At 38.5% G+C, this 18220-nt stretch overlaps 1 protein-coding gene across 3 annotated transcripts in view; it reads right to left on the reverse strand.

The window, feature by feature from the left end:
* Positions 1-374: 374 nt before the first annotated feature.
* Positions 375-18220, reverse strand: part of LOC126485469 (protein outspread) — a 774913-nt gene continuing 757067 nt past the window's right edge. The window contains exons 26-28 of one of the 3 annotated variants that reach the window (XM_050108877.1): positions 12532-12667; positions 4273-4383; positions 375-2105 (exon numbers count right to left, since the gene is read on the reverse strand). In XM_050108877.1, the coding sequence (XP_049964834.1) occupies positions 1969-2105; positions 4273-4383; positions 12532-12667 (384 nt within the window). In that variant the 3' untranslated portion in view covers positions 375-1968. The remainder of the gene's footprint in view (positions 2106-4272; positions 4384-12531; positions 12668-18220) is intronic. The other 2 variants (XM_050108878.1, XM_050108879.1) reach the window with 2 other exon arrangements.

The following is an 18220-nucleotide window of genomic DNA, read 5'->3' on the forward strand; positions in this document are numbered from 1 at the left end:
ATTATTGTCTATAGGCACTTTAGTTTCTCAAATATAAATATTTGTGACTAATGTAATTATCTTCTTGCGGCTGATGCTCCTAACCTTTTTATATAATTTGCAAATGCTGCAGTCAAGTGCAATTTAATATACTGTAATCTTCAAAATTTCAACAACAGTGTAAATAGGATGAAAAACAACTTATGTCAAGTATTACAATAAAATTATGGCTGGAATATAGAAAATGGTAAAATTGCTGTGAAGTCAACTAAGGAATGGCATCAATATTTACATAGAAGCCATACTCTGTCATTTATTCCTTCACTTACAGATAATGTTTTTTTGATAAATCCAACTTACAAGACAATTGGAATAAAATAACAACTTCACATGGCATATAGTTTATTATACATTCAATACTTTAACATTCCATTCTTCAAGAAATGGCAACATTTAACATAAAACTGGCATACAGCTTTAGTTTATAGTGTTGAATTATCTGTACATAACAAGGTGCATTCTGAAATAAAGTATCACAAAAACATAACATCATGTTGCAGTAAACAGTTAACAAATCTGTGAACCCAAACGAAGGGAAACACTGTATACTGGTACAAAACTTTATCGCTTTAATTCTACACAAATTAATTTTACATAACTGACGTGCGTTTTCTCTTGGTACATACATACATACAATATGTACAATATATACATACATACCATGAGCAAAGAATTAATTTGGTGATTCACAAATGATTGCAACATAATTAATATATATGAGAACTAAATAAACAACGTAGGTGGGTTGATGAGTGCAGTTATTTTACATTTTGTTTAAATGAACTGCTTTTATTAATGCAATACATTGTTAATTGCCTTCAGGTAAACTGTCATAAATAGAACTATATACTGTTAAATTATGAACTTTACAGTTATGTACATATTTGGTTGCTAACAGATAATGTGCTTTAAAGCCCATTAAAGATATTGCAGAAAATCCACACACACTTGCACAACAAATCTCATATGGTATAACTTATCTCAAAAATTTAAATGTACACATACTTCATACATAGAAAATAAATAATGCCCAAGAAACTATAAATGTTAAGGTGACATGGCAACTGTAATTATGCATGACACAAAATTTGAAATGGCTACTCTTTGACAATACCTGAGAATGAGAGCCACTTCATTTAACAATCATGATAGTGACAGTCATCTGTGGCACAGCCACTATCTCTGCATAGAAAAGAGATGAACATTCGACCATAAATCTCCCCTCCTCTTTCAGTTACCTCCTTGAAATTCTACTTTATACTGCAATATATTTTATCACCGTCCTTGTGGAGCACTAATTTGTATTTAAAAAATCAACAAATCTCTTTTTTTTTGTAAAGAAATGATGCCATATGTATTCACAGAAGAAATATAAAAAGGACTAAATCTATATCCCATATAAAAATGTGTAGCATTTTTTTGTATAAAAGAGCTTAATTTTCTTTATAAAAAAATGTCCCATTTTATGTGTGCCATTTTGATATAGTACAATATGGGAATAGGCTCAACTGTCTTGAAATTAAAGCTCAAAAGTCGATTTATTACACATTAACTTCTAAAGATTTAGTAGTCTGGTGGTCTCCCATGCTCACACACAACATCTCTACACTACTTTGTAAACACAAGCAATTTTAACTCAACTTTCTCAAAATTTAATGTAATTGTGTAAAAATTGTGATTACAGCTTCTTCACACAGTACTTTGAGGCTATGTTTTTAATAGATAGTGTTTTTGTTTTCACTATTACAAGCTGAGTAAAACCTGGAGTGACACTAGTGGTGTCTTCAGTCTGATTTGCACAAGCAAACTGGTTTCTTTTTTGCAGAATAAATGGAGCTGCAGAGTTGCTATTACAGTTTAAGATGCCTGACTCATCTTTTTTTGAATCTGTGTTGTTGCATCCCCTCCCCTCCTCCGACATTCTCACACTTAGTGTTCGAACAGCTTTTTGCGCTCGGCCACCATCCCACCCAGTGGACAGGGCGATGGGGAGTGGAGGGGGACAAACCATAAAAAAGACTGCTGAAGGTCTCGTGAACAGCTGTTATCTGGACACCGCATCAATTCTGTGAAAGAAATTTCTAGATCAACAACACAGAACACCATGGATTTGCAAGGTTGTTTCTATCTCTACAGTTTACAGTAATTGAGAAGATACAAATATTGTATTTATCATATAAAATTAAAACATCAAGAATGACAGAGCGTGTGCAAAAATATCTATAATTAAATGACATTGTTTACTGGTTTCCAGCATTCTGGAAGGCAAGACCTCAGCAACTATGTGGTTTACCAAATTATGCAATAAAGAGCAGAGAACCATCAAAGTTGCAATATTTTTTAATTACTTAATTACTAGTTTCAAGCCTAAGCTGATTATCAAATCATTTAATAAACTATGCAAAACCACACATTATGACAGATACAGAATACCTTCCGCACTTCAGTGTCTCAGTTAAGTGAATGAAGTTTAGCCCTGTCCTGCTTTATAAGATGTGTTTAACAAGAATGAACAGTCATGTGGCTGTTATAATGTATGATTCTGCATAGCTTATTGGATGATTTGATAGTAAGCTTAGGCTTTAAACTAATTACCAAGTAATAAAGAAAATTAATATCACATATTCGATGGTTCTCTGCAATTTACTGTATAATTTGGTACATGGCATTCAGATATATAAGTTCCAGAATGTCTCGTAAGCTCCTCTGCAATTTGTCTTACAGCTTTATTTCCTTCCCCCTAAAGAACATGTCTAACAAAAGTGTTTTGTATGAAATTTGTTTGTGCTTTAGCTATAGTTAGAAGATACCGCTTAAATACGAGTTCTTTTAACATCCATAAAAGTCCATTATTAAGTTAACCAAAGATATTTTTCTCTAATACTAAATATTTCCTAGACTGTGGATGCCTGTGTGTTAACACACTGCCTGTAAAAACTTAACTAAATGAAAAAATACTCTATTATATATATATATATATATATATATATATATATATATATATATATATATATATATATATATTCCTTATAAACATTAGACAGGTACAAATGAAAGCACTACAACCAAGCTGACATCTACCCTGATCCAAGGAACAAACACGAGCTGTAAAATTTACTGATCAATAAACTTTCAAAAATGCAGCCATGTATTAGGCACATAAATCTGACAAGCAAGTGTAACAAACAATTTAGAAGAATTGCAAAGGGGAAGTAAAATTACCACTGGACATCAGTTCCTTACCAACTCAAAAGTTGAAACAATCTTGCACAGCAACTTTATTTATTGCAAGCAAAAAGCTGAAATGCCAGACCTTTATTCTTGTAGGAGAAATTAAATTGGTGGACACTAACATGCAAATGAGATTAAAAAATGGAAAGGAAAGAAGAAAAAGCCATGTTGGATAAACATTTGAGTGAGAAAAAGCAACAGAATAATGTACCTAACATTGTAGGGGGAGAGGACACGGGGGCAGATAGGCACTAAACTAAACAAAAAGTGTGTGTGTGTGTGTGTGTGTGCGTGTGTGTGCGTGTGTGTGCGTGTGTGTGCGTGTGTGTGTGTGTGTGTGCGTGTGTGCGTGTGCGCGCGCGCGCGCGCGTGGATTTGGGGGGGGGGGGGGGGGGGGACAACAAGTAGGCAATAAACCAAACAATCAGACATGTTTTGTCCCCACACAATTTCAATTTTATTGTTGTAGTAGTAGTAGTAGTGTATAACTGTGAGTTTTAAAGAATAGTCTCAATGGCACCATCAGTGTTTATTTAGGACAAACGAAGGAAGCATACACCCAAGGGGTCATCAATTTTGCTCATCTTTCGTTCAATTGTAGTGACCCGTGTATGCTCCCTTGTAAGAACGCTGTTTTAGGTTTTTAACAATCACATCACAAACTCCACAACGCCAAAGACTGTCATTTCATCTTATTTCACACTCACTGTTTATTTCTAAGCTAGTAGTAAGCCAATCATCACTAAGTATGCAACTATTCAATAACAAATTTTCTTATTTGTAACTTACAGTCACACAAATGTATGACATTAACAGACATGTATATAATATACATTGGACTAACACACAAGGTTATGCTACACACTGGAGACAAGGAAACAGATTAGTCACAATACCGCCACCTGCCACACTCAGTTATCCTATGTGACATGTAGAGTAGAGTGTTAGTAATGCATCTGACTACGTACCAATGCCTTGTTACACTAATGCATGCCAACAAACCTGCAGGGGCGAGAGCTGGCGGTTCCTTATGCTGTTTGGATATGGAGCATTGTCCTTCCTGATTTTTGTCTCCGTCTGTATCATGTCTGTTTGACACACCGACCTCGGAAGCTGAATACAGATTAGTACATGGATTAGTTTTAATTTTTAAGTTAAAAATTCAAAGAGACAAATAGAGTAGTATTGCTTAATGCAATGTATAGTTTTAATACCACACACTACAGTTTTGTTTCTGTTTGGTGATAAATGGCCCTCACCAAGTTACTATGCATACAGCTTCTCAAATGTCGAACAGCAACCATTAACTATAAATTCATGATAACCTTGCAAATGCAAGGCCAGATGTGATTAAAATATTCAGTGAGTTAGAAACAGCTAACCAATCATATGTAGGTAGCACCTTGTCCTGGTCTACAAATGGACATACAGTCTTCTTTGAAAGAAGTCAGTGTTTGTAGTAGAGGCAGTAGCCATCATGCACCCTCTCCAGCTCATCATGCCACTAGAGCTGTTGAGTGAATTTTCTATGGATATCAGCACAGCAAAGCATTCAAAAAGTGAGTGTGTGGACCTCCTCAGAATGAACACAACACACAATGGACACTTGCTTAGCCCCTAATTTCAGTCTGTGTCCTCAATGAAACACGTCAAAAGGGCAGTGGCCAAAACATAGAGGCAGCTAGTATTGTAATCTGAAATCCGTCTCTCCCTTCCTCTTTACAAAAGATCATTGTTTTCACATTTGGTGAATGCTAGGCAACGTGTACCGCAAGGATGTGCTAACAATATGACAACTACGACAACTTCTCCAGGCATTTCCAAGGGATAGCAATGAAATTCGCCAACTTGCTCAGGCAACCCAACTCATTTACTCCTTTGATGTTAATAGAATCATGACTGGTGTGTAAGGGACCAAGCAAGCTGAATTACCAATTTGCCACTAGTATCACCTCCATCCCTGCAACATGAAAAATATGACTTAAAGACTCATCATGCACCGTTTTACCGATTGTAGGCCATAAAGGAAAGTGAAGGGGATTACTAGGAGAGTTAAGACATCAAACATGTGAATAAGGTGACAAACTAGATGATACGTTGCCCATGAGTGGGTGTAAATGGCTGCTGATGATAAGTGACATTTGTTGACTGATTAAGATGACTTTCATCTTTTGCACTGGAAATGTTATGATGTCCAGATGTTCTAGTCCCCTGATCTGTTTACAATGGTTTGCGTCCCCCACACAGGCTACACACTTGTACGGTTCACTCCATCTGATTAACATGACTACTATTTTAATTCTTCATCTTCTCCCATTTTCCCCCAATTTGTGCTTTCCAATTTACACAAACACTAATAATAAAGTCAGTCATCCACATACCCATTCCTTTTGCTCAACTATTACATTTACTACCCATTTCTCCCACACGATTTATTTCACCTCAACAGAACTCAACCTTCAATTGGTCTTTCTTTTTATATTGCTTTTAATTCTATACTGTTATTCCCGTTTACCATTTACCTCTACAAATTTTAATAACATGTTTGATTGTATTAACTTTTACAGAAAATCATTCTGATTTTTAATTCCTTATTTATCACATGAAAAGTAACATTTTAATTGTGATTCTTGTTACAGATCAAATTTCTTCTCTCTCAAACACTTGAACTGCAGTGGAAAAATATCAAACATCAAAGCAACATATTTCAAAGGAAAAAAAAACTGGTTCTGATCTATTGTGATTATTATGTCACTGGATCACACAACACTTTTAACATCCCAAAGTACTTATGCAAATCTCTTGAATTATTTTGCCATTAGTTTCACACTATAAATCTTGTAGGGTAACAATCAAATAAAGCAATTAGGAAAGGAATATGGATCACATTCTATGCAGATTAGGAAGCCCAGGTTCTCTGTTCAAAACACGTATCTGATTCAGAGGTGTACAAATTTTCCTTTCAGTCAGCCTGCCCCTGTCTCTGACACAACCATTAAAGCAGCTCAACCTGTTGTGATGGAAACCAAAGAGTACATGTATACTGAAGCACTATGGTTAAAGTTGGTCAACTCATGTTTCTGCAAGCCTGGCCAGTTTTGTGGGCTCCATGCAGCCTGCTGCACCTGACAAGTTTTCACAATCAGTCCAATGTGGCTAATGAATGGGCAGCTATATATCTGCATAGGTAGTTTCACTGCAGATTAGGTATTATAATTAGTGGGAGCAGTAAAATGAAAAAATCAAATTATAGGATCACTGGTGAGAAACTTAGAGTTGGGGAATATGTACTAGCTATGAAACAGCATGGGAAAAACTTGTGTGCGCTTATGAGGCAGCTTCAAATAAACTAGTAGGTGTCTCACAATGCAAATTGTGTAAAAAGTTACTAAACATTCATTTTGGAACCTCGAGTATGTGTTATGACATTTGACCAGCAGTTTGCTTACTCCATAAGTATTTTGAAAGAGGACAAAGACTTAGTGGCTGATTAGTGTTTGGAAGTGTGTGCCAAGGCCTTGAGGCCATTTATCAGTATAGAGGGAGAAGGCTTTCTAAATTTATGGTAAACATTAATCAAAACAGGAAAAAAATATGTCTCAGTGAATGTTAAAACTTGTGCCTTTTCAAGTGAAACTACGAAAATACTAATCTTTGCTAATAAAATGCCCAGAAAAGTGTTCCCTGGCATAGTGTGTGTTATTCACACTGGTATCTGTGCAAGTACAATTGACTTGTAGACAGGTAATTACAAATATGTGCCATGTATGTCTGTTACGGTGTTCTAAATTCGGACTGGCATTTGAATAAATATGTATTAATGCGCTCAGAATTTTCCAATGCCGAAAAACTGGAAAAAAACATTTGCCAAAATTAGATTTGTCACAGATCAGGCCAGTAATATTGTTGAGCCTCTTGCATATATAAAGATCTTCAATGCATGGCTCACGGTGCAAACACAATCTTTAAGCATGCTCTGCAGGAACAGCAAACAGCATTTGAAAGAAAATGTCTTTATGTATTAGCTGTTCTTAAGTAAGTTAGACCTGTTTAGACTTATGGTTTCCTCTCTACACCTGGGAAACTGGAGTTGGAAAATGATGACAACCTATGGTTTCCTACTTCAAGAGAAGTAGTCTCTGTGCAAAATTGAATTCATCTTTAAAGCAATGTGTTTCAACTCACAACAGAATAATTATTTTGACATGCTTCAATCAGAACATTCTCAGACTGAATCAGTGAAGGCTGTTTTAGATAGCAAATGCACCTCTGATAAAATGCTAGTTTGCGACCACTGTATACCTCCTCATAGCATTACTTAAGCCATTTAAGGAAGCAATAGTTTATCTACAGGGTGATAAGGAGAAAACCTTATATTTATTTCTACTGTGGTTTTACCCCTTAATAACACTCTGTACTCAGCAGGATGATGATGATGGTGAGGTACATTATTTTATTTCATCTGGCCCTTATGGTGTTTCTTGTATGCATCCTAAATGAACAAGTCAGTACATGCATTATAAGACATTATATGTAAAATTCACTTTTGTTTCAGATTAAAATTTCTGATTTTAATGCTCTCAAATGACATTTATTATTGTTTATAAACTGTTGTCAACTGCTTGTGTTTGCTAAATTAGTGAAATATATTTAATGAAGTTTGTCATAAATAACTCTTTAACGAAACTGAAGGATATTTTGTGGGGTAGAGTTCTTAGTTCTAAAATTTTTGAAACTTCTGCAAAATAACAAACTGAAACCAAATTTTTAGGTTAGTATTAGGAACACTGACCAACTCAGCCATAAACCGTTTCTCTCATCTCATTTATTTATTAAAAACAAATTTCTACATAACAAAGTTCAGTAAAAATATGGAGGGAATGAGGGAAAAATAGAATGGATTTGGGGGGGGGGGGGGGGGGGGGGATGAAAGGTGTACAAAAATTTAAGTTAAGAAAATGGATTTGTGGTAAGTATACAGTGAATGGGTAAAGAGAACCACACTTCACACACACTGTGCAGGGGTATGATCCAATTGCTGAAAGAAAACTTGCTACCTTGTTCTTTGATGAGCTAGAGTAACACCCCCCCCCCCCCCCCCACCACCACACACACACACACACACACACACACACACACACACACACTCTATCTGTGCCCCTTTATAGTTCCGGCTGGATTAACAGTGCCAATGCTTCATTTCTCTGAGGTGGATTGGTTGTGATGGGAGTCGTGTCATATGGGGTGGGTAGAGGGACAGGGAGGCACGAGGCAGGGAGAGGGACTGAGGGTGGATGGCTAGCAGCTTAGAAGAATCCATTGGTTTGCCAGCTACAAATGCAGGAGGGTGAGGTGGCAGGTATATAGGCTAGGTATGTAACACATGATTGTAGTTACTGGTGGGAGCAGTGAATGCTGGAGACAACGTGGCGACATGAATTTGGAGGGGACGACAGGATCAAGGCAGGGGAAACTGTTGGGTGCAGGGTGAGTTACCTGACATGGAGTCCAGGATGATTATGGGAGTGGAGAATGCACTGTAAGGATAACTCCCATCTGCGTAGTTCAGAGAAGCTGGTGGTAGAGGGAACAGCCACTGAAATTAAGCATGTTGTGTGCTGAGCTGCATACTGTGCTACTGGGTGGTCAACTTTGTACTTGGCAAGAGTCCTGGTGAACAGTTGGTTAGTAGTTTGCAGCAGTATTGTTATATGACATGGCTGTTTTCACAGGTTGCCCAGTCTCTGATAGGGTAGGATATGCCTGTGACAGAACTGGACTAGGAGATGCTGGGTGAGTGTATTGGGTAGGTCTTGCACCGTCTGCCACAAGGATATGATACCTATGCCAAAGCGTTGGGAGTGGGAGCACCATAGGGATGGACAAGGATGTTGTGCAGGTTGGGTGGGCAATGGACAATCACTTTAGTAGTGGTGAGAAGGATCTTGCATAGAATGTACTTCATTGCAGGGCAGGATGAGTGATAATCAAAGCCCTGGCAATGATGTGGTTCAATTGTTCCAGTCCAGCATGATATTGGGTTCAATCCTTTGTAGCTGATTCTTGGGCAGTGGTTGGAAGATGGGCAGTGTGTGGGGATATGGCACAGGAAATCTGTCTGTGGATTAGGTTTTGGAGGGGAGGGGGGGGGGGGGGGTATTGCACGTCTGTGAAGGTCTTGTTGAGGACTTCTGCATACTGGGCAATGCATTTCTCATCTCAGCAGATACATTGACCACAAATAGTAAGGCTGTGTGGAAAGGAGTTTTTATTGTGGAAAAGATGGCAGCTGTCAAAATGCAGGTTATTTGTGGGTTTAATGCAGACAGAGTTGTGAATGGAGCCATCAGACCGGTGGAGATGAACATCCAGGAAGGTGGCGTATTGGTAGAGGAGGACCAGGTGAAGCAGGTGGGAGATAAGGTGTTGAGGTTGTGAAGGAATGTGAATAGGGTGTACTGACCCAAAGTAAGATATCAACAATGAACCTAAATCAGCTTAGGGGATTGGGTGTTTTGGGATCTTAGGAAGGTTTCCTCTTGAAAGAGGTTGGCATTAGAAGGTGTGATGTGGATACCAATGGCTGAGCTATAGATTTGTTTTTGTATGTCTTCCCATCTGTGGAAACATAGTTGTAGGTCAGAGTTTGTACTGTAGGGTATATAAGAAATGATGTGGTGGGTTTGGAGTCTGAAAGACGTTGGCAAAGGTAGTGTTCAATAGCAGCAAGGCCATGGGCATGAGGGATGTTGGTATATAGAAGCGGTGGTGTGAACAGTGATGAGTAGGAATCCAGTGGGTAAAGGGTTGGGGATGGTGGAAATTTGGGCAACTGGTTGGAGGTAATGGTCAACAAAGGTGGAAATTCTTTCAGTGGGTGCACAATAGCCAGCTACAATGGGCTCTCCAGGACTGTTAGGTTTGTGGATTTTGGGGAGCATGCAAAAGATGTGTGTGTGTGGGGGGGGGGGGGGCGGGGGGGAGGGGGGGCAGATGATGAAGGAGATGGCCTTGGGGGAGAGGTTCTGGGAAGGGCCTAAGGATTTCAGTTGGGATTTGAGGTTATTCCAGACTTCTGGCTGGGATCACCCTGGCAGAGCTTGTAGGTGGAGGAGCAATAGAGTTGGCAGAAGCCATCTAGAGGATACCTTTCTAGCTTCCCAAAACTCCCAACCCATAGTCTGTTTTGGGTTCACTGCTGAGATCTGGCTTCAGACCAAGACACCCTATCCACATTCCTTCACAACCTGCTCTCCTACTTGCTTCACCTGGTCCTCCTGTACCAAACATGGCACCTTCCTGGATGTACATCTCCACATTTCTGATGGTTCCATCCACATCTCTGACCACATTAAACCCACTAACCATCTATCATACCTACATTTCAACAGCTGCTATTCTTTCCACAACAAAAACTCCCTCCCATTCAGCCTTGCCGCTTGTGCATGATGTATCTGCAGTGACGAGAAATGCTTTGCCCAGTATGCTGAAGGCCTCAACAAGGCCTTCACAGACAGGCAATACCCCTCCCCATTCCCAAAACCTAGTCCTCACATACTGCCCGTCAGCTACAAAGGATTGAACCCAACATCATGCTGGACTGGAACAACTGAACCACATCATTTGCCAAGGCTTTGGTTATCACTCATCCTGCCCTGCAATGAAATACATTCTATGCAAGATCTTTCCCACCACTCCTAAAGTGGTTCTCCGTTATCCACCCAACCTACACAACATCCTAGTCCATCCCTATGGCATTCCCACTCCCAACGCCTTGCCATAGGTATCATATCCTTGAGGCAGACCAGGGTGCAAGACCCACTCAATACATACACCCAGCATCTCCTAATCCAGTTCTGTGACAGGCTTATCCTACCCCCATCAGAGGACGTGCAACCTGTGAAAGCCGGCATGTCACATACCAACTCTCCTGGAAACGCTGCACAGCTTTTTATGTCAACCAGCTATCCACCAGGATGAATGGTCACTGCCACACTGTTGCCATGAACAAAGTTGACCATCCGGTGGCACAACATGCAGCTGAGCACAACTTAATCATATTCAAATGGCTACTTCACAATCTGTAGCATCTTGTTCCTTCCCTCATGACCAGCTTCTCTGAACTATGCAATGGGGGTTATCCATACAACACATCCTCCGCACCTGTAACTATCCAGACATCGATCTTGGGTAACCCACTTTCCTCACACCCTCCACCCAACCGTTTCCCCTCTCTCCATTCTGTCATCACCTCCCAATTCACATCACATCACCACCTTCAATGTGCTCCACTCCCAACAGTCACCTACAATTGTGCATTACATGACTAGCCCATGTACCTATCAACCCTGCTTCCCACATTCCTAGTCAGCAAAATGACTGACTTCCTCCAAGCCACTAGCCATCTACCCCATGTCCCTCTCCCTGCCTCCTGCCACCCTGTCTGTCTTCCCATCCCACCCAACATGCCCCCACCCAAAGCCAGTCCACCTGCTGAGAAACAAAGCATTAGCACTGTTAGTCCACTCAGCACAATGTAAGGGCAGAGGCACAATAGCTCTGAAAGCTAGCAAGTTTTCTTTCCTTTATGCATGCCTATCGACAACTCAATGCTTCTGCTTTTCAGTGTGTGGTATCCTTTAACCTAATTTATATTTATACCATTTCTGACTTTGTAGATGATTCTGTGAAATAAATCTTGTACTTCTATTTACTTACAAACTTTGACAATCAGAACATAATATATTAAAAGACATTTAAAAGGGGAGGAGTCAACCACGAGGATATTACTTTCTTATTGCTTTTCCAATGTTTCATTTAACACACAACAATAATTTGCATTTTTACTAGGCACTATGTTTAATGCTCTAACAGTGAAAGCTAGACTATATTACTCTACAACAACAACAAATAATAAAATAAATAAATAAATAAAAATAAAACGTACTAAATTAGATTTGAAAACTGTATGAACCGAAGCTTTCACAACTGGTACACAATTTACAATACTTCACCAAACCAAAATAGATCATACTGTAAACAAAAACACACACACACACACACACACACACACACACACACACACACACACACACACACAAATAACAAATAAATGTCAACTCTGTTGTGTACAAATGCATACCTTTTGAACACGCTGCAATGGGCACATCAGCCTTCTCTGACATGCGCTGTACCAAGATTTGCAGAGAGAGATGTAGTTTTAGGACAGTTATAGCTTCTTAACAGGTTAGAAATGCATACCTTTCTCATGTGGTGGCCATGCAGTTGCCAACTGTTGCAGTCTATTCCACAGAGCTGTCAGCACAGCCCCATCACCATGGCAACCACCGCACTCATCACGTAAGCGTGAGCACAGGGCACTCAGCTCCTCCCCATGCTGTTAGTTTAACACACACAAGCAACACATTGTGACACAAGCACAACAACTGAACTTGACCAATAGATGCTGTTCTAATCTTTCTTAAAAATTATCTAAAAACTTTTGGTGAGGACTCCCATGGTATTTCATGTAGATATTAGATTTCAAAGGGGATGAAAGGAGGAGGACTGCAATTAAGCCAAGTCTTAGGAGAAATTACAGGCAGAGTTACTGTGTTACTTGGCAGTATTTAATATGTCGTTGGTGACTAAGCTGCCTATATTCAATTCTGAATTGTCATCTTCCAACTTAAAAATGGAACTATAACTGGTTACATATCATATCTGATGCCTTTTATGAACATGATCGGAGGAAAATATTAAAAATCAAAAGCTCAAAGAAAGGTATGTTGAGAGATCAGAATATATGGCACTACTGATAAAACACCTGAGACAATTCAGCCCTGCCAAAAGAGATCTACCAACAATAAGAAACAAAGAAACTAACCCAATTGTGATATTTTGATTGATTATAATGAAAGAAGTTTACTGTTCCATTCACTGCTTTCTCTAAGAAGGTGTCCCAAATGATTATGGAAAAGTATGTTTGAAAACGGATGGTACTGGGAGGGCATCAATGGTGAAAATTCAGTGATAATACTGAAGTACAGATATGAACTAGCAAACACACACTTAAAGCAAACGAGCAAAACAGTCACTTTTCTCTGTGTGTAGCTGACCCTAGACAACAGACTCACAGTAATATCCAGTTTACAATTTACTTCTACAAACAACAAAATGACAATATTACGAAAAGGATAAATTACTACTCACCACATAGAGGAGATGTTGAGTCACAGACAGGCACCGAAAATACTGCTACACATGTGAGCTTTCCAACAAAAGGCCTTCTTCTAAAGCAGACAACACACACACACACACACACACACACACACACACAAGCAAACCTATAGCTCTGGCCAAAGAGGCCAGACTGACCAGAGACAGTGGTAGTGTGTGTGTGAGATGTGCATGAGTGAATGTGTGTATGTTGCCTACTTTAGAAGAAGGCCTTTTGGTCAAAAGCTCAGAAGTTTAAAGTCTTTTTAGTGTGCCTGTCTGTAACTCAACTTCTTTTCTACATGGTGACTACCAATCTGCCCTGTTCATAATACTGTCATTATTCCAGTCTGGAATTTCCACTGTTTAACTTTGAAAAAATTAGACATCTGAGCTTAAAAGTCTTCATCACATCTCATCTGTCTCATAATCAAGCAAAAACATTATACAAGTCATGTAACTACAGTTAGGCAAAGTCTACAAATATTTGTGCTAGCACATTTAGTCAGGAGAAATTCAATCCGTATTAAATAAAAAGACAGTTACATAAAATTTCTAACTATTCGTGAGTATTTTCAGTATTAGTATGATTTACAGAACAAAAAAATTTTACTGGTTGTTACCACTGTCACATTCTCAACTACAAAATGCAATCTGGATATATTCTGTGACATATATTCCATGTACAAATAGTGAACACCATGTTTGTTACTGAAATATTAGAGGTTCATTGACGCAAAGAACTTTCTAACAGAATGCTTTATTACCACAATAAAAACTATTTTTAAGAAAAACACACGAAGCTGCCACCACCATCACCACCACCACCACCACCACCACAGGCCCCACAGCTACTTTGATCATTTATATTTTAGAGGAATTAACATTAAACATCAACATTGAAATAAGCAGATTTGTTATGGAAAAACCTCTGACAGTAAAGCACATCATAATCAATGAGATGACTGAAAAAAGCTCAGTTATCAGCCATGTTAACAGTATATACTCAGCAAGGGATAGTATACGAATCCCACCAGTTGCACGCTCACTTTCACACTTGTTTCTGGAATTTAGTATAACACCAATCATATGTTACAGTAGACTGGGTTACCAGCAAGGCATGCGATGATTGAACGTTTCATCATATTGCAAGTACATACCATATACTGGTAAAGTGAAACAAGCTATGAATGTCTGATCTGAATTTCAAGCACGTATTCCCTTTCTGTGAGTATCTGGTTATCTGCCCTGTAACTTCATTTTCCCCAGGAAAAAATTAGGAAAAACAATGCAGCATTTTTTGGAATCAAATGCAAACTTCGTTTTCTGGATGACACTGAACTGTACTGCATTAGTTGTCCAAACTTTTTATGTACACTGTACGAACTTAATGCGAACACCATTTTTAAAATAATTACAAATCAGGACTTATCAGATGTCGTCAATTTCAACACAATATTCAGTTTCAGTAGAGTAAAAGTAAATACTGAGTGAAGGCAGAAGGAGATGTAGAAATTAACAACAAAACATGTCACATAATTTAGATATGCATGTACACAACTGGTATGCATTTGCGAAGGAATGAGCACCCAATTTCCAAAGAAAAGTGCTACCAGAACTTTACACGATACTTCAGGATTTTTTTAATAAGACACTTCACACGGTAAACTGTAAATGAACCGGTGAGAGGGGTCTCATTTTCTCTGGAAATAAAGTAGCATTGTTAAAGACTGTGGTACACTGAAGGGCAAAGCAGCATTGTTATCTGGCAAAAATATTGAGAACATAGTTACAAGGAATACAAAAGCACATGTCTGGTTTATTCTGGTAAGACATACTAAATAATGTGTAGAAAGAAGCGAGGAAATATTGGCAGTCATTTTGGATGGCATAAACGTGGTAAAAAACCCTTTTTTTATTGAGAGGTATGACAATTGTACTTGGGTGCAGAATTATTTATCAGCATGAAGTAAAAATACTCAGTTGAGGCAGCGAATTTTGAGTTCCGTAGAGATGATAAACAATTGAAATGTATTTCAATTTTCAGTGCAAAAATGCTAACTTTCTTAAGATGGCAGAAACTGTTTCCCTAATAATTTCTTGGGGAAGTCTTAAAAGTTTCATGAGAACAGTACATACAGCCTGTGAAAATGATTATGAAAGAGTATAGAATTTCCACTGAAATTTAGAATATGGGAGATTACGGCTAATTTGAGAAGTTACTATTTTTCTTCAGATGGTAGATGGTGAATTTGCAAAATGACAGACCAGATTCACAATACATTTATGGAACTGATATTTCTTCCCACCCAAAGAAGTGGCGAAAAACAGACATTTTAAGACTGAGGAGTAACTGAGTGAAGTGGGGTCATTCCAGGGAAAACTGGCATGAATCTGGTAACTTGACATAATATAACAAACATCTACAATGAAGGCAGGATGTTCACCACTGGAAATAGAATAAGAGCAGCAGAATTTTCTACATCTGCATCAGTACACAGCAAGTCATCTAACTGTGTATGGCGGAGAGTACTTCTTATACCATTGTCCATCCCTGTTCCATCTGTGAATGGCATTTGGGAAGAAGGAGTGTCTGTAAACCTCTGTATTAGCTATAATTTCTCTAATTTTCTCATTGTGGTCATTTTGTGAGATATATGTGGGATGAATGTGTTGTCCAACTCTTCCTGGAATGTATTCTCTCTGACTGTCAATACTAAATCTCTTCATGTTGCACAATGCCCCTCTTGTCGAGTCTACCACTGGAGTTTGTTCAGCTCCTCTATAATGCTCTCGTGCCAACTACATGGTCCCCACGATCATGTGACAAAGCACAGTGCTCTTTGTTGGATCTTCTCGATCTCTTCCATTAGCCGTACTTGTAAGGGTCCCACAGTGATGAGGAATATTCAAGAATTGGTTGAACAAGTATTTTGTAAGCCACTTCTTTTGTGGGTGAGTTACATTTCTTGAATATTTGTTCTACCAGTCGCAGTCTGTAATCTGCTTTTCCTACTATTTGTTTGTAAGTGGTCATTCCATTTAAGGTCACTCTGGATAGTTACTCGCCAATATTTTTCCAGCCTTTTGTTGTCAATGCTGTACAACAGTGGATCTCTTCTCCTATGTATGCACAATAAGTTACATTTATTTATGTTTGGAGTCAACTGCCAGACCTGCACCATTCTGCAGCAGTATCAATCTCGTGGAGTAACAAAGCGAACCGAATTTTACAAGATCTCTATTTATGGAATCCAATTTCACATTTGTATCAGATATTTTCTTTTTTAAAAATCGTCGTAACACATGAGCACAAAACATATTCCATACTTCTACAACAGACTGTTGCCAGCGATGTAAGGTCTGTAATTATGTTATCTGTCATATCATCTTCCTGAAGATCAGAATGACGTGTGCTATTTCCAGTGCTAGGTACCCTTTGTTGCTCAGCAACGTAGCATAAACTGCTGTTACAAGGTAATCCAGTTCTTTTGCATCATCTCTGTACAATTTTAAAGGTATCTTACTTGGTCTTGTTGCCTTTCCACTACTAAGTGATTGTAGTTGCTTTTCTGCTCCTTGACTGGATATCTCACTTCCATTTAGACTTTTGTAAGACAATTTAAAGGAGGGACTATATCACTACCTTTCGTGGTGAAACAATTTCAGAAGAGCGAATTCAGTATTTTGGCCCTATCTCCATTAGCTTCTGTTTCAGTGCCAGTATGGTCGCTGAGTGAGTGAATAGTTCATTTCAAAATGCTCACTCGTTTTACTTCCCATCTTCTTAGAGTTTTCAGTCATAGCGGTTGGCAAAATTTTAATTTCAAAGACACTGGATGCTTCTCTCATTGCTCTCCTTATGCTAATTTTTACATTTTTTAGCTTTCATTTTTCAGAATGAAGCTCTCTTTGTTTACGTTGCAGTTTCCTAACACGGCTATTAAGCAACAGTGAGTCTTTCCCATCACTTAAGACTTGGCTTGGAACATACTTGTCAAAGGCATATTGAATGATGCTTTTGAATTTTGATTTGTACTCCACACATTTGTACTCAGCACTGAATACTTGATGTTGACCATTCAGACACTCAGCAATTTGTATCCTTGCAATCTTGCTAAGGAAAATTTATTTCCCACCTTTCTTAATATGCCCTTAATCATAGACGTTATCACAGCCTTCTGACCACTAATACCCTCCTCTACACTAACTGATTCAAAAAGTTCATAATTATCTGTTGCTTGGAGGTCTGGTTTCCTAACTGTCTGCTCAAAGGAATTTCCACACAAGACATTCTGAATAATGTCACACAAGTCATTGTCTCTGACATCAATGTCTGTATTTAGCAAGATGGAGACACCCCCCCCCCTCCCTAAATACAACTGCACTCCCCCCCCCACTAAATACAACAGCACGATCAGGAAACTTATTAACGAAATTCTGAATGTTCTCTCTGAAGCATTTTAGCACTACAGTTGGTCTATAAAACTATAAAAGCATACTGTTTTTGGCCCATCATTGATGCTTAACTTCACCCAGATTAATTCAAAGTCAGAATCTGTGAAAACCTCACTACGGTAGATACTATTGAACTCTTTACTGCAAGAAAGACACAGTCATATTTGGCATCTGGCCTGTCCTTACAACAAATATTCCAATCTCAATTTAGTACTTCATTGCTATTTACTTCCGATTTCAACCAACTTGTATGAAAGAAGAACATAACATGAGC

Source organism: Schistocerca serialis, chromosome 1 (genome assembly GCF_023864345.2).
Source record: "Schistocerca serialis cubense isolate TAMUIC-IGC-003099 chromosome 1, iqSchSeri2.2, whole genome shotgun sequence".
In the NCBI taxonomy this organism is placed as follows: domain Eukaryota; kingdom Metazoa; phylum Arthropoda; class Insecta; order Orthoptera; family Acrididae; genus Schistocerca; species Schistocerca serialis.